Raw genomic sequence first — 22,259 nt, 5'->3', positions numbered from 1 at the left:
ACATAGTTCTGGAAGTTCTAGCCACAGCAATCAGACAAGAAAAAGAAATAAAAGGCATCCAAATTGGAAACGAGGGAGTAAAATTGTCATTGTATGCACATGACATGATACTATATATAGAGAATCCCAAAGACTCCACCAAAAAACTGTTAGAACTAATTAATGAATTTAGTAAGGTAGCAGGATACAAAATTAATATTCATAAATCAATTGCATTTATATACCCCAATAATAAGCTATCAGAAAAAGAAATCAGGAAATCAATCCCTTTTACAATTGCTTCAAAAACAATAAAATATATTGGAATAAATTTAACAAAAGAAGTAAAAGACCTGTACTCAGAAAATTGTAAGACACTGAAGAGAGAAATGAAAGAAGATACAAATAAATGGAAATACATACCATGTTCATGAATAGGGAGGATTAATATAGTTAAAATATCAATACTACCTAAGGCAATATATAGATTCAATGCAATTCCTATCAAATTAACATTTTTCTCAGAAATAGAACATATAATCCGAAATTTTATATGGAACCATTAAAGACCCGAAATAGCCACGCAATCTTGAGAAAAAAGAACAAAGTGGGAGGTGTCACATTACTTGACATTCAATCATTCTACAAGGCTACGGTAATCAAAATAGTATGGTACTAGCATAAAAACAGACACATAGACCAATGGAACAGAATTGGGAGCCCGGAAATAAACCCATCCATATACAATCATTTAATCTATGACAATGGAAGCAAGACTTTACATTGGAGTAAAGATAGTCTATTTAATAAATGGTGCTGGGAAAATTGGACTGACACGTGCAAAAAAATGAAAATGGACCACCTACATACACCATATATGAGAACAAATTCAAAATGGATTAAACACTTAAATGTAAGACCTGAAACCATAGAACTCCTAGAAGAAGACATTGGGAGTAAATTCGCAGACATTACTCTCAGTAATATTTTTACTGATATATCCCCTCAAACAAGGGAAATAAAAGAAAAAAATAAACATATGGCGCTTATTTCAAACCTAAAACATCAAACCTAAAAATTTTTTCACAGTAAAGGAAATTATCAATTAAACAAACAGGCAGCCTACTGAATGGGAGAAGATATTTGCCAACGATATATCTGATAAGGGGCTAATATCCAAAATTTATAAAACACTCATTCAACTCAACACCAAAAAACCAAACAACCCAATTAAAAAATGGGCAGAGGATAGGAAGAAGCATTTCTCTAAAGAAGAAATACAGATGGCCAATAAGCATATGAAAAAATGTTCAACCTCAGTAATCATTAGAGAAATACAAATGAAAACCACAATGAGATACCACCTCACTCCAGTCAGAATGGCTATCATTAATAAATCAACAAACAAGTGCTGGCGAGGTTGTGGAGAAAAGGAAACCCTGGTGCACTGTTGGTGGGACTACAGATTGGTGCCACCATTACAGAAATCAGTATGGAGCAATCTCAAAAAACTGAAAATGGAACTACTGTACAACCCAGCAATTCCACTCTTGAGTATCTGCCAGAGAAACCCAAGACGCAATTCAAAAAAATATATATCCCTATGTATATTGCAGTGCTATTTACAATAGCCAAGACTTGGAAACAACCGAAATGCCCATTGGTAGACAACTGGATTAAGAAACTGTGGTACATTTATACAATGGAGTATTACTCTGCTATAAAGAAGAATGAATCGTACCATTTGCAATGATATGCATGGACCTAGAGACTATTACGTTAAGTGAAATAAGTCAGTCAGAGAAAGACAAATACCATATGATCTCACTTACATGTAGAATCTAAAAAACTGAATGAACGAGCAAAGTAAATAGAAATAGTCTCAGAGATATAGAGGAAAAACTGATGCTTGCTAGTTGGGAGGGGCGTGGGGATGAAGGAGAAGGGAAAGGGATTACACAGCAAAAATATGTAACTACAACAATGCCACAAGGATATGAAAGATGGTTCAGGGAATATAATTAATAATGTAAATATTTTGTAGAATGTCAGATGGTCACATGTCTTGTTAGGGAGACCACTTCGTGGATGGTGTAGAGGCTAATCACTGCACTGTACACCTGAAGCTGATGTTGTATAATATTGTATGTCAGCTATAATTGGATATATATATATATATATATATATATATATATATATATATATATACAGGATGTGGAGTATAGTGTGGGAGTGGAGTAAAGGGAATTGTAATAGATATGTTTGATATGGGGGGCAGTGGGGCAGTGGATTGGGGGAGGGGGTTGTCACTTTGAGGGGCAAAAATTATAACTATTTTACTGTGTTGTACAGCTGAAACTAATTTTTTAAAATGTTTATTTCACAATAAAAATAAATTACTGAAAAAAGAAAAGAACAACATTACTTTTATATCCCTGCAGAATCTCAGTAGATGTTCCTGTTGGCTTATAAACCCCTCGACATTCATTCAGTGTTTCAGAATGCATGGCATCAAAACCCATAGGTGTGAATATATTAAAACCACTTAAATGATATTTATAAAGTCTTTTTCACTTATAGTACCTTTCCTCCCTCTTTCCCTTTCTTGTCTTTCTTTCTTTCCACACACTACATAGGTTCCTAAGAGGTGCCTAGTGCTAAGAATATAAATAGGACTCAAGAGCTCACAGTATTTGTTCCTTCATACTGAACAATATTTTATAGCTTTAGTAGACTTTTTTCATGGTGGTTAATTTGAAGTTATAAAATATATGTAGCACACAATATTTATTATAAATAGCTACTTTTTCTGTAAACATCTCTTATGTACCTTTCCACCTATCTTATGAAGAGGCAGTCTTTTTTAATGTTCTCATTATTGTAAAATGAAAATGAGGACAGCAAGAAATTAGAATAATATAGAATAAGATAAAATGAAAAGCCAAAGTTCCCCAGACCTCCTCCTACTGCTCCCAGAAAATGTTATGCACATGCAAATATATTTTTCTTCCCAAATAGTTTTATACCATTGAGACTTTGTATGTTTTGCTTTATATAGAGAGATAGATAGATAGATATAGATAGATATAGATATAGATATAGATGATATAGATATAGATGATAGAGATTATATAGATATAGATATAGATATAGATATGGATATAGATATAGATATAATGTAAGCTCTTTCAGTATCAACACATAAAGGTCCGCACAGCTGTATTGTATTTCTTCATAGAGATGTAAAAGAATTTTATTTAGCTGGTAGGCATTTATCTTCGTTGTTTCTAACTTTTTATTTAACCTCTGGATATTTAAGTTCTATGTATATGCACATTATTTGCTCTTCAAACAGTGCTGCAATATACATCTATTTGCTTATTTTTTGTGCATTGATAAGAATACATTTGTAAAACAAGTTTCTAGTAGTGGACTTAAAGAACATAAGCATTTAAAATTTTTATAGCTGTTGCAAAGTTGTCCCACAGATTGTAACACTTTGTTTCTATAAGCAACATTTGAAAATGACTTTTTCCTCATAATCTTTACTATCATTGTGTTTTATTATAGCTTTTTATATTTTGCCAATGTCATGGTTGAAAATATCTTGTCTGTTGTGCTGTATTTTTTCTTATTCATTTGTAACAGCTATTTGAATATTAACAAACTCAGCCTTGTGTCTGCAGTGTGTATTACAAATATTGTTCCAGTTTATTGTTCACCTTTTGAATTTACTCATGATTTTTTATTAAGTGGAAATTTTATATTTTTATATAATCAAACTTGTACACATTTTTCATTGATGACTCCTAGGCCTTGTCTTTCCTGACACATTTAAAATTATTCCTTTTCTTTACATTTTTTAAATTTTGCTTTAACTTTTCAGACTTAATCTAGGAATTTTTCATTCACTTGTTCACAAAGTTTTAGGGGTTTTTTGTAAATTCATGTACCTTAGCTTTGTGGTTCAAAACACTCCTTTGTAAAGGTATAGCCCTTTATCCTCAAGATACTTAAAATCTGTTTGGGGAAAATAAAACAGTTCAAAGCAATCTGAGTACTATAAGAACTCAGAGTAAAGGAGGGTTCAGTTTGGCCTACAGGTAATTCAGAGGTATCACAAAAAAATGTTACTTCATAAATGTATTTGGTAATCTCTCTTAGCCCCACATTTCCCTATTATTCTAAATTCATATTGTGTGCCATGTTGAGATTTTTGTTTAATCAGATTGGTATTCTACCTTTGATACCCTCTTTGGGAATTTAAAGACAAGCATATGAATGTAGAAATAGAGTCCACTCTGAACTAGACTTAAAACTAGTGTGAACTGCTGTTCATTTCTAGAATCAGAGGTGAGAGGGGAGCTGAAGAGGGAGATAGTATGGGAAGAAGATGGAATAGAATAGGTTCTTCTCTGAGCTTTTACATCTCTTTGGTGACCATTCTACCCTGGTAGACCTAAGTGGTTTGGAGAAAGGCCCAGCATCTTTTATATTCCTTCCTCCAAGTCCCCAGGTCTGTGAGGTTTTACTTTGCTTTCATCCTCCTGTGCTTCCTATTGTTGGACAATACAAATGGAAACCTCTCTTTTCAGGTGAAACCAGGGAACGAAAGTGATGCCGAGTATCTGCCAAAGAGTGAGTGAGTCAGTGGGGCTGCTCCTTTTCTCGAGATGCTCTTGGTTATAGGTGGAGTGGCACCTACCTTTGTGATTAAGCATGTTTTCCCCACAAGAAGTTTCATTTTTGTGGGTGATATCTTCATTATTAGAACCTGTTGAGATCTGAGGAATGACACAGTACCCTGGCAGATGTTTGACAGCCTTTGAAGTCTCCCTTGGTGGAGTGAGGCAAAGCAGCATGGCCCTTGAGATGGAATGTTCCTAGGGGGGCTGCATAGCTGCATGTTTAGACATACAGGCAGTCATTTCTCAGCAGCCCAAACAGGATATGTGTGAATCACCCTCCAAGACAAATACTTAGCATTCAACATCTGATTTTTCATAGTCACTCAAGTGTAATTATTCAAGTAATTTTTATAGCTGACATTGAAACAGGAAACGTTGATCTCTTTTCTTATTCATGGGCATTTATACTCCAAATTGTTGCGCCATTTACTTTCTGTTAGAATATAGCATAAGCCATGCATTTTGGGCTGCACTTGTTCAAGCACTTCATGGTGCTCCGTATCCTTCACCGAATGGATTTTCACTGCAAGTTGTTTAGTTCCTGTTTAGTTCCTGGCATACCGAGGCACGGAAAAAGTAGGAGACATGAATTATCAAAGCTGAGCGCAGGGCAGTTCCAAATCTGATCTTCCGATCTTATGATTAACAGCCAGGCACTCTCTCCACAGGCCTGAATTGCTTCAGGTCTTTGATTCTGTAGCCTGACTGAAGGTGAAACTTTAAGTCAGCATCAGGTTCAGCCTGGATGTGCAGAGATGACTAATTTAGTGCCGTTGCTTCTCAGAAGTAGAACCTAAAATTTTCTTGACTTGCACTGAGCCCTTTGTGGTAAGGGAAGCTTTGCCTGGTGCACTAAATGTTCCAGCTAATTCTGGGGAGCCACTCCTAGATGTATTTTTGATCCACACTGTAACTTCTTCAGGGGAGGAATGCATCATATTTCAAAAGAAAAGCAAAACAATTAGAGGATGAAGCTTTCAGTTGTTGGCTCAGAATGACACTTAGACTATTTCTTCTGTAAGTACTACACTTCCCCCAGTGGAGACGACCCCAAATTGTTCAGAATGAGAGAGAAACGAGAATACAGGAGAAATGCCATCCAGTTTGAGTGGTATTGCTTGTATGCACTGTTTCAATAGTATGCTTCCATAATTTCATTCTTTTGAGAAATAGTCTGCTAGTAGATGTCTTCTACTTCAACTTTTTCCTCTTGCTAAATGCACCATTTATTGATATAAGCATATGTCTGTGACTTGTAATACGTGCCCAGGAAAGAAGGGAAAAGGACAGGTTTTTTTTATAATGTGAGGATAGTTTTTGTTTTAATTTTATCAGACATGTCCCTTTATGCACTCACACTTTATAGGACTCAGTTCTTTTATCAGATCTCTTCCTGCCCCCTGATTTCATGGTCCCAACAATGGTATCTGTTGTTAGGCCAGTGCATTTACCTGACACTTTCTGTGAGTCCCAGTGTTATGCCATTAAAGATGGGATAGTGTGGAGTATGTGCAGGGACATACCTAGAGTATAGGTTGAATCACGGAATGTCAGTCCCACCACAGGGCCCCCAAGGTGCTTGGGAGAATTTGCACTTGTCCCCCAAGTATGTCATAACCCTAACAGGTATGTCTGTGTGGCAGACATTGGTTAGTCAGCATTCATTCATCAACGACTGAGTTAAGGTCAGCCCTGTATGGGTCATGCTGACCTCTGGGTGCTAGAAGGAAGGCAGGGCTACAAAGGAAAAACAAGGCACCATGATTCCATTATAGATCGCTACAAGCACTTAGCACAACTTCAGCAGTCTTCCAAGAGGAATCCTAACTACCAGACCTTAGAGCGGGATCTCAGTTGAATTACAGGAGCGACAGCTGTTTGAACTTTTTGTGATAGTGTTGCTACAGAAGAAACCATCAGAAATAAGCTACATTCTCCAGGTCATATAGCAATTCCCTAGCAAGGCAGGTGCAGGGAGGCCAGGAGCCATCTGGGAAGATTCCTGTGTCTCTGTGTGTATCTAAGTCCTCTCTTCATGTTTATTGTTATCGCAGTCAGCTTTTACTCATAAAGTCCTTCTGGTAGGACCCGGTAAGTGACTCTGATGACATGTCAGGCATGAGCTGCAACCGAGGGGGGCAGAAAGCTCATTAGCCAAGCTTGTTTTTTATTTTTTGCTCTGCTGTACAAGTGACCTTTAGCAAGTTACAAAGCCTTAATTTTCTCATCCTTAATGAAGGGAATAATAAATGTGGCAGAGTAGGGTAGCGGTTTAGAGCATGGGCTCTATGCCAACTGTCTGCATTTGTCACTTATTAGCTCTGTGACTTTGAGCAGTTACTTAACTTCTCTGTTCCTTGGTTCCTTCATTTGTAAAATGAAGGTAATAAATGAGTTGTATAAGGCCCTGAGAACAGTATCTAGCATATAGTGAGCACTATATAATGTTATCCAGTGTTAGCGGAGATTTAATGAGGTAATATATACAAAGTGCAGTTCCTGGCACATTGTAAGCACTTGATAAATGGTAGCTATTATTAACAATAGTATTTGGTTTGCTCTGCCATTTTCCAAAAATGATGTATTCATTCATCATTCATTCATAATCAAATATTTCTTAAATACCTACTATTTGCTGAGATCAGGTGCTAGGAATACAAATGAAAATGATCTTCTTGGTCTCTGCCCTCACAGAGCTTACAGCATAGACCCCCAAATGTGGCTCTGAGCTTTGTAGGAGCAAATACAAAAAGAGAACCATGATAATTACATCAAGGCTTGCAAACTGGTGGCCTCTGAGCAAATGGAGCCCACCAACATGTTTTATTTTTTTTATTTATAGTGTTTTTGTAAAAATAATAACAAATTATTTGTTGCTAATCTTTAAAAATCAAATTTCACATAAAAATCTATATTTCAGCTTTTTCCTGAGAAACTGGAGAGACCACCAACACTCAGCCTGTATCCCTAAGTGGCAGGAATTTAGCTGAAGCTGAGGAAGCCAGGGCCAACTTCATGGGCCTGTGACCAGTGCAGCTGCACTAGGCCCCTCCCTTAGAAGGGCCCTACACTGGGGTTTAATGCTTTGTAGTCACCACTGAAATTCTTAATCATTTTGTCTTTGAATTTGTGTTCTGTAAGTGAGGTCTGATGGGACAAAGGGACATGTGCCTAGGTCTTAAAGTCTCAGTTCCTACATGGCTTCACCTACTGCCACCTTCCCAGGCTGGGTTCTCTAATTGTCCTCTCCCTGCCTTCTGGTTTCCTGGGACCTGTCTAGATTCCCCCTTCCTATTCTCATTCAGTGACCACTACCACCTTCTGTCCCTGCAGGGGCTTGGGCATAGGCATGGAGAGGGATGGATCAGGCAAGCATTGCTCCATAGCATCTCTAAGGAATGCACAGTGAGACCCTCCCTGTCCTGGGCTGGCAGTGCCACTCATGTTCAGTGGGTGGCTTGATGGGGCAAGACTTTCCACCACCCCCAATCCAAGTACCAAGCACGTCCCCATGTGGAGGCTACAACCCCTTGGGAGTTGCCCAGCTGCCATGGGTTGGAGCAGTGGGCCTATGAGGAGAGATGCCAGGCTCCACTTCCCCACACCCAGTCAGGACAGGGTTTCAGTACTGTGGCTGGCCAGATGGGAAACCCAGCAGCTGGTGGGCTGCTTGTGTACTAAATTGTGGGCTAGGACCCCTGGGTGCCTGTTAGGGTCTGTAGTTGTCCCCCAGGATCCTTGTGCCTGAGGGGGCCTGATGTTAAATAACAAATATAAACCTCATTACATGTTGAAAGAGAGATAAGAGAAGAAAATAAAAAGTTTTATATTTTATTTTATATTCAATTTTTCCTGCTTTTTGAACAAGGGGCCCACAGTTGTATCTTGCACTGTGCTCTGCAGATTATGTAGCTGTTCCTGGTGAGGAGTGATCCCTTTAAATAGGGACATGTGCCCACTCTCCAGCTAATTACTTGGACCACTTCTATCATTGAGATGATCTGCTCAGCCCCTTTAGGACTTTGGGTTTATAACCCTGATTGTATCTTTCACTAAAAAAGCTAGTGATGCTCAACAGTACTGGAATCTAAGAGATATTTCCTGCATGGGTTCTCATTTTTTAGAAGGAATCCTCAACAATATCTTTACTGTAAATAAATCAGTAAGTTCAATTTATTATGAAAATCATCAGTGTAGCCTGAGAGCAGTGTCACAGCCCCAAGTTTAGTAACACAGTACTAGAAGAGTAAAAAATAATGTAATCTAGATAGTCTCGAGGAATCAAATTTTCCATGAAAAGGAGCTTAATTGTTTTCCTCTCGTTTTGATCAGTATTATATTTGCAAGGAGAAACCTTAAGTTTGAACCTGTTTTGAATGCAGCCTGAATTAATGGGCTGAGAACCAGATAAGGATCCAGACAATCTGGCAAGATATAGGGCTGTCTCTAAGGAAGTTATTATACTCAGCATCTTTGTGCATTGGGCACATGTAAGTGAGGGAGGGAAAGAGCTGGCCGAGCCCCTCGTGATCCTAATGCGGAAAACCTTGAATGAAGATGATTGTGAATCATTTAACAATATAAAAACAATAAAATGTGACAATTAAAATTTTGGAAATGCTTTTCCATTTCTTAAAAGCTTCGTATCCAAGTGACCCAGAATGGCTGAATGTTTTGTTTTGCAAATTAAAAGATAGGTCATTTGTATTTGTTATATGAAGGCAATATTATAATTAAACTTATTATCTGCTTGGATTTTTTGGGGGGTTTTTTACTAATTTTTAAAGGTCTTTTGGTTTAACTAAATTAACACTGTCCTTTAAAGTACAATATCAGACTTGCACAAAAGGGTCTTCCATGATAAAATTTTATAGAAAGTCGCAAACCAGTAGTTAGGTAGCAAAGATTATGTGCTAAGGGAAATGATTATATATGAGATGGATTCTAAAAATAGTATCTTTTTAATAATATTGATCTGCCTTTTCAAAATATCTTTGATTGTTTATTAAAGAGTGTCTTGAACTGACTAGGTTTTTGCTCTCGGTATATTATAGAACAGATTTTTAATTATTTTGTGTTCCATATGCAGTCATCTCTCTTACATCAGATTATAGGATTTCCACAATACCATTTCTATGTAAAAATAGGATTCATTATTCTTAGTAATTCTGTTCTCAGTGTACCTTCAGTGATTACCAGTCTTGGCTTTCCTGTTTTGTTAAACAGCACAAAACTCTGCTGAGATGACTACTTAGGCTTATCAGAGACCTCTTTTCCCAGGAGCACATTTATGTAGACTATTAGTCACTTATGTTGTTATCTTTTTCAGGGTGATCATGGCTTTAAGCAATCCAAAAAACACTGAAGAGAAGCTCAAAGTGATCCCCAAATTTTGTTTTCCTGATTCAGAGGACTGGGTGCCAACCTCAAAACTCAAGAGGTAAATAGTCTACTTTATCTGATTTCTATTTGTTAGAACTGCAAAGCAGACTCCAAATGTTTGAGAAATAGGCAGAGCCAGCGGTGAAGCTCTGTGGGCTCTGGGGCAGGTCAAGGATGCAGTGGGAGGAAAGAAAGAAACAGAATTAGAACATTTCCTACGTGGGACTCAGAAAAGAAAACAGAATAGCTCTAATGGCAAAGGGATAACAAGTTTGAGTCTCTTTGGTTTGCCAATTCTGCAGGAAAAAAAAAGTGGCACTGCACATACAATCAGAAATGCCACCAAATGGACAGAAAAAGAAAAAAGACTTGACCTTGGAGACTCAGAAACAGATAAAACAGAACAATGCCCACATATTGTTTCTCTTCAAGTCGGTAGAAAGGGCCACAGCCCAGATTGTATGTTCTGCCTAACTTTTACAAAGGGAGGCTTCAGTCGGGATGTGTTGTATACGGAGAGGGAAGATGTAAAGAAGTTCTTCCTGGTAGCTAGAGGAAAACACCATATTCAATGAATAAACCATCATCATTTCTGAATATTGCTTGTCAGTAGACAACCGCTTGGTTCAGAACTATAATTATCGATCATGCCATTTAAGCTGAAAAGCATGATTATGCGAACCATATCACATGCCAGTGGCCTGCTGGAAGACAGCCTCGGTTGTTGCCCACATCGCCCTACTCTTCCACCTCATGTTGCCTCCAGACTAGGCTGCTGTCTCTCATAACCAGTTTAGCCTGATTGCTGCTCTCATCTCTGAGCCAGCCATGCCATGCTCTTGTGCTGTCAGTTGCACTGCTAACTACAGAGGCAGCTTCTTTCTTTATTTCTTTCTTCCTTTTTGCAGTTTACACACACACACACACACACACACACACACACACACACACACGTGAGGTTACATTTGCAGTTCTTTAGGTCAGAAGTTTGTGCTGCCTGCTTAGTTTCCATAGACTGAAATCAAGGTGTTGACTGGGCCTGGCTCTTCTCCAGAGACTCGGGAAGAATCTGCTTCTAGGCTCATTCCACTTACTGGCAGAATTCAGTTTCTTGTGGTTTTAGGATGAAGGTCCTTGTTTCCTTGCTGGCTGTTGCCCAGGCATCACTCTCAGAAGCTCACAGCCAATCTCTGGTCAATTCCACATGGCCACTTCCATCTAGGCAGCTCCTTTCATATTGGTCTGGCTGCTCCATGGTTGGCTTCACCCCACCTCCACCCTAACAAGTGATGTGTGTTTATTCTAGAATATTTGGAAAATACAGAGAAGTAAATAAAAAGGAGAAATTAGAAGTCACTGGCATTCTGGCAACTCAGAGATAATCACTGTAAATATTTTGGCATGTTTCTTTCCAATCTTTACTTTTGGCTATATATAGACATGTTTTCATTGTTTAAATATAGATATCTTTCATTATTAATGAATTTCCTTCTTGGGCATCTGTAGGTCTTTTATATATATAAAGTATGTATTTATACCTTTGGTCTATGTTTCTAATGAGGAGTTGATAATTTTCCTATTAATTTTTATATATAAAGGATATTGTCCTTTGCCTATCACTGCTCCATATGACTTCTCAGAACTAAATAGAAGAATTTGGAAGGGAAAAATAGCTAATCAAGATCCTTTATAGCTTACCTATGTGTTTGACTACATTGGACATTCAATGAAAGGAAAATATGCCTGATGAATAGCTAGACGAGATAAATAAGAAAGTAAAAGGAGGCAACAGCATCAAAAACTCATCCTGTACCTATTCTCTCACTCCAGTACAAAGCAGGATGTTCTCAAGTACTGGATTTTCTCCCTCAGGAGATCAATGTGATATAAACGCCTCCTCTTAAGTCACAAAGTGACCATTGTGGGACTCCAGTTTTCAATTGTGTGTTTCATGGGGCATGTCAGAAGCAGTTGTTTGGACCTCAACAATTGCATGTCTTTTTCAGTAGAACGTTCTCCTTTGTTTTGACTGGTGAAGATGGTGGTATGGTTACTGTAAGAAGCTTTTGGTGAGTACCAGATGTGTGCTGCAGGCAGGCTTGGTCAAGGAACAATAGTCATCAGACTAGGAACTTCAGAAGCACTACCTCTAGATGAGTTTGAGGGCTACTCACTGATCTGTGTTAAAGAAGCTATGCCAGCTTTAAACAGTAAGAGCAAGGTTATAATTGGCCAACGAGTGTTCAAGAATAAAAAGGGTATGGATTTTTTTTATTTATTTATTTATTTATTTATTTATTTATTTATTTATTTATTTATTTATTTGTAATAGACAAGGAAATCACTGACATAGTGGCTAAATGTCAGTCTGGGTATGTTTGAGGAATGTGGTACAATAAGCCAATCAAGGGAGCTCTGAGTTACAGTCTTCTTGCTTAAACGCCTTTCCTAAACCTGGAATAATTCATGCTATCATTTTTAAATATTTTACTATGTTTTAGTGTTCAATGAGGATGAAAGTCTTGTTTCCTACTCTGTACTAAAGAGTATTAAGAGAGTATCAATAGTCCAAATCAGTAAAGACTTGCGTTACTTAATTTTTGCTTTGTTGTGTTTTCCTTTTAGCCAGAAGGCAAAGGGAAGTGACTGCCTGATGTATACTGCCCATGGTTAGTTGCCGAGGCTGCTTCAACCTGTTTTCAAAGGTGAGTTGCAAATGGGTCCTATGAAAAGTGGTATTCTCTCTGAGCTCTGAGTAAGTTTTTGTTTCTGATGACTTCACTAGGCAATGGTAAGTGGCACAGATGTTAACATACTATTTTAGAAAGGGTCCCCCTCTAGTAGATTAGAGCCACAGGTTTGAAGGCTTAAACTTAGCTCTCTAATCCAGGTGCTGCTGCCATGTCATCCTCATTTTGGTTTGCTAAACCTCCCAGCGTAAGGGGAACCTAGCCTGAAGCTTATCTTGTCTCATGTCTTTCCCTGACCCCAAACCGCAGGATATCATTGTCAGTGTCACCTTCTTTCTTCCCCTACCTTAGTGAAATAAAAAGGAGCTCCTCTTTTAAAAGTAAGTTGATTTATTTTAGTAACATTTTGGGGGAATGTAAAGGTACCCCCAAGATAAGTGATGGCTGTAATGAACTTTTATGGGTTGTAGATGCCTATCTGTCTTAAAATCTGTTGGTGTTATTTTCAAGTTTGTGCTCTAAGTTTGGCAGTTCCTTTAATAGGATTCTTTTCTGTTTTTGAACTGAGTCCCTAATAAAATAACACATTCTGTATGTGTAGATTCTGGATGAAGTAGAGAAGAGAGATGTCTCTGGTCCTGGTTTACCCATTCATGCAAAGCATCATGGAAGCCCCTTTCCCAGCTCCTGGGCACACCATCACAGTTAAGAGCTACCTCCCTGGGGCTGGAGATGAGGTAAGTTAGCTCCTTTTGAAAGGGTTTGATAGCTGCCAAAAAGCAGACCTTATAGTGTTTCCAGAAACCTTGGGGCATAGTTTTCCTTTTCCCATAAACTGAGCAGAATATGTCTTAGTCCCACAAAGCACTGGAGGAAAATCCAGCTGATCTGTGAGATCTTTGATTTTAGACCCAGGAACCAGAGGTTTTCTACCATTCATAGACTGTGACCCTTTGTAATCACAATTTCAGTGTGATAAATGAAGATTATACATACTATCGTCAGGTGAGAAAGATTTATAGCACAAAAACAAGGTGTTAGATCTTGGGATTAGTGTACACAGTTTCACAAACTTTTTGTAGCAGACCCGTTTTCTTGAATTAGACCTGTAAAGGAATGACAGGATCTTTTAGTGTTGTCATTAGTGACTGTTTTCCGACTTCAGCTCCCCTATTCACATTCTTGCATTTCAGTCCATTGAACTGTGCCAACCACTGGATTCCCAACTGGAACATGTTGACTTTGAATGCCTCTTTAAGTGCCTGAGTGTGTGTCATCTCATCCAGGTCTGTGCCTATCTCCTTTTGGAATGAAGGTGATCTTTGTGGACAACAGCCTAAGGTAATAGTAATAGTAAGGTAAGAGAAATAGTATATGAAAGATATACGTCACTTCATACTGATGTTTTATGTGTTCTGACTATTTTAAAATTGGGGCATGTTAAAAAAACTGTAGGATCTCCATTACCTCATGCTATGGTGACATGGGTTATTCTAAATAGTAAATAATTCAAAAGCTATTCTTATTTAGGCTATAACAGTGACTTTTTGGGGTTGCAATTAATTTACCTTTTTAAGTGTGTTTTTATTAGACTTGTTAAAAATTGGTGCTGCTGTTTTTAGTACACACTAATTTTTAGCAATATAATTAGTGGGAAAGAGCTGGATTAAGGTAGGTGATTTTTCAGTAAATTAAGTGAGAAAGTTAAATAAAATGTTAAAAAAAATAATGGGTAATCACAGAATTGTCCATCTGTGATCACTAACTGGTGTCACTTTGTAATTCTGTTAACATAACATCTGAAATGCCCTCCATGTGTTGCTCTGTATGTGACATCATTTGCTTTTTCCTCTGGCTAGCACCCAGTCAAAATGCGGCCATGCTGTGGTTGCCATGCTATATCCATTTACTGGCAGCACACACCTACTTCCCAGTCCTGCTGGCATCAATGATCAACATTGTGTGTTGCTCACCTACTCCATTCCTTATTGGAATCCTGTCCTGCTCCTTATCACAGCTCCAGGACCTACATATTGAAGAGGTGAGATGGGCTAATAATACCTATGGAAAAGATGGAGGACTGACACATGAAAACAAGTGACCTTTAAAAGTGGTGGTGGTGTTGATTAATACTAATATATAATTATTAATACATTATGCTATCCTATTTTTTCTCATCATTAAAGTGAGAAAAATTCTACAGTTTACGTGAATCCAAAGTTGTATCTTATTTGCAGTAGTGAACCATGGGCTTATTCTGTGTTATTCTGAAGGGTAGGTGTTTTTTTTTCTTTTGTTGTTGTTGTTTAAGTCAAACATAAAAAGTACTCTAGGTTAACTTTTACAATTATTTCAAATATAACACACATATAGATGAGGGCCCCAAACAAAATGCACTGCTCAGTGAATTATCACAAAGTGGAATGCTTATGTAACCGACGTCGGAAGAAACAGTACAGCAGTGAAATCAGTGCCAGCACTTCAGAAATCCCCTTCATGCCTCCTAGAATGAGTTCAGTGTTCCCCCTGACCCAAAATAAGCAACCACTATCTTGACTTTTGTTGTCTTACAGCTTCATCCTCGACCGCCCCCTCACACCCCTGACCTAATGAGGTCATGAGGAAGTGTCTTGGAATGCTGAGACCTGATGAAATTATGTCAGTTATCTCCCTTATTTTCAAGGCCGGGGCACAGCTGCACCATCCTGGGGGTTATGTGTGTAGGAGTATAAAGGCACAGCAGGTGTTGGAATACAGTGGGGCTGGTTGATGGGAATTAGCCATAAGGCACTTATCACACGGACTTTAAAAAAAATGTTTCACTTCTTTGAAGTTTTTTAATAAAAGCCACACGTTGGCCTGATTCAGGGCTCAGTTCAAGAGAGATACTGCAGCCCCCTGGCCCAGCTTTAACTCTATCCTTGACTCTTGTGTTCCTTTAACCCTATGCTGCCCCTCTCACTCCCCAACACCTTTGCTGCGTGGGACGCGACAGAGTTTCATAGTGTACTTGTTTTTCTTTATAGTTTACATCCTAGGCATGTATCCACAAACAGTATAGTTCAGTTTTGCCTGGTTTTAAGTTTGATGTAAATGGATATCTATACCTATATCTATCTATATCTATCTCTATCTATCGATAGATAGATAGAGATAGATATAGATAGATAGATAGATATAGACATATATATATAGAGAGAGAGAGATTCTTTTTTTTTCTTTTTGGTATGACTTATTTTAATCAACTATGTAAGATTCATCCACGTTGATGAGTTTGACAGCATTTTGATCATTCCAGTTGTGTGTATAACAGTTTTTTATCTACCCTACAGTTGACAGACATTTTAGTTGTTTCCAGTTTGGGTTATTGTGAATAATGCTGCTGTAAATATTCTTGTACATGACCTTTGGTATGTGCATGCAGTTCTGTGGGTATAGACTTAGAACTGGAATTACTGGGTCATAGAGTAAGCATTTCTTTAACTTCAGTAAGTAAAGTCAGACTGTTTCCCAAAGCAGTTATGCTGTGTTAAACTCCGTCCAGTAGCGAATGAGGGTTCCTGTTGCTCCACATCCTCACCACCAACATTTGTTATCATCACTTTGTGTAATTTAGCCTGTCTGGTGGGTGTGTAGTGGTATTCTCGTTGTGGTTTAATTTGCATTCCTTGATTACTGTTGTGGGTGAGCATCGTTCCATGTGTTCACTGGCCACTTGAATATCATCTTTTGTAAAACTCATTGTCAGTTTTTCTACTGGATTGTTTACCCTCATCAATTTGTAAGAGGCCTCTGTCTATTTTGGATACCAGTTCCTTTGTGGCTTGCCTTTTCATTCTCCAAAACAGTGTTTTTTAATGCATGAAGGTTTTTAATTTTAATGTGGTCAGAATTATCAAACTTTTCCTTTATGGTTAATGTTTTTATGGGTGTGAGCTACTTAAGTTTTTCTTTATAGTAACTCCATGGAGATATTCTCCTACATTATCCCCTGGAAGCTTTGAAAGCTTTATTGTTGTGCCTTTAATTTTTGGTTCTGAATCCTGGGACTTGATAGGAGATAAGGGTCAGTTCTTTTTCCTTTTTTGTCATATGACTAGCCAACTATTCTGGTATCATTAATTGAAAAGACCATTCTTCCCTGTTATTCTGCAGGGTTAACCTCCCCCCCCCCATTTTTATTGAGATATAGTTTATGAAAGGACCCCGGCCCGGACCCTAGGCCAGACAGACTCACTTTTAAAAAATCATACTTCAGATACTTCAGCTAAACTCTAAGTAGAACTTCCCGTTAGGATTCCCCCTTACTCCCCCACCTCTCAGGAGGCCTTGCAGCAGTTCCCCCTTACTCCCCTGCCTCTCAGAAGGCCTTGCAGCAACTAACCTTGGTTTCTCAACCCCCGTCCTTAGTTTCTAAATTTAATTACATACATATTTCTGAGAAATAGTTTCTGCAGTCAACTCAACCCGGTCACGATGTACTGTTAAGGCATCTGGACATCTGGACATAATAGCATTGTTTCAACAGCAGGATGCGGTTTTAACTAAAATAACTGCACATTCTTTTTGGCTTCTGTAATTTGCTTTGCATATAGTCCTATCTTATAAAAACATTACCCCCCCCGAGTCTTGGGGCCATTTTCCTTAGTCGGAGAGATGGTCGCTGAGCTCAGCTTAATAAAATCTTTGAAACCTTAATTTGACATCCAGCCTCTTTATTGCTTGTCTGGACCCAACATTTGGAAGCCGCAGCGAGATCTAAAGGACAGCCTGTGCATCATCCATCAGCCACAATTGGCTCCCCACCAGGGGTGGCCACCCCGATTTTCAGGGCCCTGGTGAGTGAGTTGACGTAGCAGAGGGACGTAAAGCGCAATCCAGCCATCCTGGTTGTTCCGGAGATTTTATTCTGAAACCCTTCGAAGGTAAGGAACCTCTATGGTTTCTGTCTGGTCTGTAGTCGCAACCTGGGAGGACTTTAAGGGGCCGGATGCAGCATATACCCTTGAGTCCGGGGAATTCCTGTGATGGCAGAGAATCTCCCCCTGGTTTGGTTCTCCTCAAAGGAGGCCAGAACACAGGGACTTTTGGCCCTAGTTTGTCTCTTGGAGGAGACTCTGCTTTCGTGTCTTTTTGTCTGTTGTGTTACTAATTTTGTCATCTGTCACTGGGTTGTCTGTTCCCAGTCTTTTCTCAATGGGGGCTTCTCAATATCGACCAGCCACCCCCCTTCAATGTATTCTGGGACATTTCCGAGATGTCTACAGTAAGGAAAAGGAGGGAGGAATAAAAGCCCTGTGTCACGGTGGATTTATAATGGTGATCAATTCAAGTAAATGTTGACTGTTCCAATTAAGAAAATTGCCATTTTTTAAGTATAGCATTTCAGGGTGATAAACACACATGAAATGACTCAATATACTCTGGACTACTGAAAGAAAACAACCTTAAAAATTTCGTTGAAAGTTTTAGTGTTGTCTCAAAAGCAAGAGGGAAGAGGGAAGGTAGTTGACTGGTAATAGTAAAAAAAAAACGGGGGGGTGGGAAGAAAGTAGTTTTGTTTTAAAGTAAAACAGTCTGGTTGTGCCAGAACATGAAAGGAGATAATAAAAGCTAAACTTGAGAGTGTGTAGTAAGTTGTAGAAGGCTTAGGGGAAGTGAACTTTATTTGCCTTGGTTTACAATACCTGCAAATAATGGGTTTGATAAGAAACAATGAGGTATATTGAAAATTTGACAGTAGTACATCAATTTTGGTGGGTTTATTCATAATAGGGGAAAAGGCTGATGAATCTTTTACTGGAAAGCATTTCTGTCCAGATGAAATTATAGTCTCAAAGGAGGCCGATTACAGAGTCCATTTTAAGCAGGCCCACCTCCAAACTCTCTGTAAAGTTGACTGGCCTTGTTTCAACGTATTGGCCATCCTCGGAAACTTTTAACTCCAACATCACCTGAGTGGTATGGGATATTGTTCTGGGCCAGCCCGGACACCCCGACCAATTTCCATATATTAATGTATGGAAGGAAATTATTAAAACATCCCCCTAAATAGTTAACTTCTTGTTCTCTCCTACACTCCCTCCTCCGACCCTCATCCGGCTGACTCCACCAGTCCTTCTGCTATCCTTCCCCTCTGGCAGATGCAGCCGGGAGGAGGCTTTGTTTATGTTCCCTTCACCACTACTAATCTCTACAATTGGAAACATCAGAATCCCGCTTTCTCTGAGAAGCCACAGGCACTTATTTCCCTTTTGGAGTCCATCTTTCGGACTCATCTCCCCACCTGGGACAATTGTCAGCAGTTGCTCCAGACTCTGTTCACTTCAGAGGAGTGTGACTGCATCCTTCAGGAATCCCGCAAAGTGGCCCTTGGACCAGGGGTCGACTCCCATGATGCTGGCAACGACGGCAGGCTCTGCCGCCTGCTCCCAACCCAGAGACCAGACTGGGACCCTGCAACGGATCAAGGTAGGGGAGCCCTTGACACCTATCACCAGTTTCTCCTGGGGGGACTCCAGGCAGCAGCAAGGAAGCCCACTAATTTGACCAAGGTCAGTAAAGTTATTCAAGCTAAACAAGAGTCCCCCACGGCTTTTCTCGAATGCCTCTTAGAAGCTTATTGGACTTATACTCTGACTGATCCTGAGGCACCAGAAAATGCAGCCACCATTAACTTAACTTTTGTCTCTCAGTCGGCCCCAGATATCAGAAAGAAGCTTCAAAAACTTGAGGGATTTCAGGGCAAGAATACGTCAGAGCTCCTGGGGATTGCTCAAAAGGTCTACGACAATCGTAACTCCCCAGAAGAGGTCATTGCAAAATGCCTAGGAAAGGTCACTATCGCTGCCCTAGCCACTCCACACTCCTCTCCAAGCCGGGGACCAGTCAGTGAAGACCCTCAGCATCAACCCCTAGGAAAAGACCAATGCACATATTGCAAACAATTGGGCCACTGAAAGAATAAATGCCCCTATCCACTACTAGGCCGGGATCTCTTGTGAAAATTGAGGGCACAAATTCTTTCTCTGAAGAAATTGCCACTCTCCACCATGGGGCCCCCACAGAAATCTTAGTCCCTTACCCCATTTCAGAGGAATACTTGCTCCAGCCTGGGGCAATTCAGGCCAGAGTCAGGGAGAAGGACTTTTAAGAGATTTCCAGGCCAAGTATCCCTCAGGTTGGGCAGAAACCAACCCTCCTAGGCTTGCAGTATACAAAACGCCTATAATAGTTTGACTCAAGCCCACTGCAGCTCCAATAGCTATCAGACAGTATCCTATCAAACTGGAGGCATGCAAAAAAATAAGCCTACACATAAACCGCCTCCTAGATGTGAGCATTCTTAAGCCCTGTACTTCACCATGAACTACTCCATTACTCCCGGTCCCAAAGGCAGACACTGGAGACTATAGACCAGTCCTGGGTCTGAGAGAAATAAATAAGAGGATGAAAACTATACACCCCACTGTACCTATCCTGTACACCCTACTCAGTGTGTACTACATCCTGCCGCCTGAACACCAAGTCTATACTGTTTTGGACCTAAAAGATACCTTCTTCAGCATCCCGCTGGCACCAATAAGCCAACTTTTATTTGCTTTTAAATAGACTGACCCCGAGTCGGGTATTTCCGGACAGTTAACCAGGACCTGTTTACTAATGGGAGCAGTTACGTCTGGGACGGGACCAGGTATACTGGGGCAGCCATAATCAATCAGGCTGGTGAAATACGATAGGCCCAGGCCCTACCCAGGGGGTCCTCTACGCAAAAAGCAGAGCTTATTGCTCTTACATAAGCCCTCTGGCTAGGCAGAGACAAGGCTGTTAATATTTACACAGACAGTAAATATGCCTTTGTGACGGTTCATGTCCATGGGGAGATTTACAAGAACAGAGGGCTCCTAACCTTGAAGGGTCGGACCATCAAAAACAAAGAGGAAATTTTAACCTTACTGGAAGCTGTTTGAGAACCCAAGGCAGTCGCCATCATCCACTGCAAGGGGCATCAAAAGGACTCTAGCCCAAAGGCTATCAGAAACAGGGCAACAGATCAAGCTGCCCGGGAGATAGCCATACGACCACTGGGGCCATTAGATATCCTTAACCTGACACTTCTCCAGACTCTCCCGGAGAGCCCCACCTACTCCACTGAGGAACGCCAGGTTTTTTTTTAACACAGGGAGCTCAGCCCCAAAGAAGTGGATGGCTCCAAGCTTCCGATGGGAGGCCCTGTCTCCCCCAAGCATTAGGGAGACACCTCATAACTCAACTTCACCACCTGACTCATTTAAGGGCCCGAAAACTTAGTGAACTTATCCGCAGCAGATTCAAGATCCTTAACCTCACCCCCACTGTCCAGGACATTGTATCCAGGTATATGGTCTGTGCAAAGGTCAACATAAATCCCCAGCCTCGACAAATGGGCACGAGGTTTGCTGGCGCCTACCGAGGCAAACATTGGAAACTTGATTTCACTGAAGTCCGCTCCAGTATGTACAATTATAAATATCTCTTAGTTTTCATTGACTCTTTTTCAGGATGGGTAGAAGCTTACCCCACCAGGACAGAAACGGCGGCCACAGTAGCCAAGAAACTACTCCAGGAGCTCGTTCCCAGATTTGGCCTCCCCCGTTACCTGGGGTCCGACAATGGTCCAGCCTTCACGGCTACTGTTTCTCAAATTCTGGCTAAGACTCTTCATATTTCCTGGAAACTCCACTGTGCCTATTGGCCACAGAGTTCAGGACAAGTAAAAAAATGAATAGAACCCTAAAAGAAACTTTAAGTAAATTTGTATTTGAAACTGGTGCTGGGTGGCCAGACCTGATCCCTTCAGCCTTACTCCATGTACGCTGTACCCCCTACTGGGCAGGTTTCACCCCCTATAAAATTCTGTATAGTAGACCTCCCCCTCTTCTTCCACGAGTTGGGGACGATGTATTATCTGAAATATCTAACAATTAACTAATTCAGTCTCTTCAAGCCTTACAGACCCTCCAGACTAAACTTCAGCCGCTCATCAAGGTGACTCGCCCTGACAACGGACCTATCCAGCCTCACCCATTCCAGCCTGGAGATTCCGTCCTGGTCCGATGGTTTCCCACCAGGACACTCGAGCCAACCTAGAAGGGACTATATTATCACCTTAGTCACACCAACAGCAATTAAGGTCGCCAGGATTCCTGCTTAGATCCACTACACCCAGGTTAAGCCAGCTTCACCAGACACCGTGAACAGATGGCGGATCCTCAGTAGACCTGGAGATACCAGGATGGGACTGGGGCAGGTCAGAGACTCTTCACTTCCCTCTTAACTGTTTATTTCTTGTTCCTCATAATACCAACTAGGGCCCGCAAGCCCCATCCTCATACTCCAGTACCTATAAAATAGGAAATTAGAGCAACTAGAACAGGAACTGTATATACTTCTCATATTCCCTCCCCTTTTGACACCTCTGTATCTTTACAGGTTGATTTATGCAAAATCAATATCCCATTTTAAACTCCCTAACTGGGTT

At 40.1% G+C, this 22,259-nt stretch overlaps 1 protein-coding gene across 1 annotated transcript in view; it reads left to right on the top strand.

Annotated features, from left to right (window-relative positions):
• The window catches only part of DENND2C (DENN domain containing 2C), a 50,215-nt gene that overhangs the window by 16,942 nt on the left and 11,014 nt on the right, over positions 1-22,259 (top strand). Inside the window, 15 exon segments of the mRNA XM_019659151.1 lie at positions 4,585-4,617; positions 6,443-6,519; positions 6,521-6,631; positions 9,997-10,020; positions 10,022-10,107; positions 12,056-12,087; positions 12,090-12,118; positions 12,675-12,713; positions 12,716-12,754; positions 13,341-13,354; positions 13,356-13,476; positions 13,933-14,047; positions 14,050-14,080; positions 14,599-14,656; positions 14,658-14,780. Coding sequence (XP_019514696.1) covers positions 4,585-4,617; positions 6,443-6,519; positions 6,521-6,631; positions 9,997-10,020; positions 10,022-10,107; positions 12,056-12,087; positions 12,090-12,118; positions 12,675-12,713; positions 12,716-12,754; positions 13,341-13,354; positions 13,356-13,476; positions 13,933-14,047; positions 14,050-14,080; positions 14,599-14,656; positions 14,658-14,780 — 932 coding nt within the window.

Source organism: Hipposideros armiger, unplaced genomic scaffold, assembly GCF_001890085.2.
Source record: "Hipposideros armiger isolate ML-2016 unplaced genomic scaffold, ASM189008v1 scaffold_297, whole genome shotgun sequence".
In the NCBI taxonomy this organism is placed as follows: Eukaryota; Metazoa; Chordata; class Mammalia; order Chiroptera; family Hipposideridae; genus Hipposideros; species Hipposideros armiger.
Note: the sequence above shows the minus strand (reverse complement) of the source record. Positions and strands in the feature narration are given on the sequence as shown.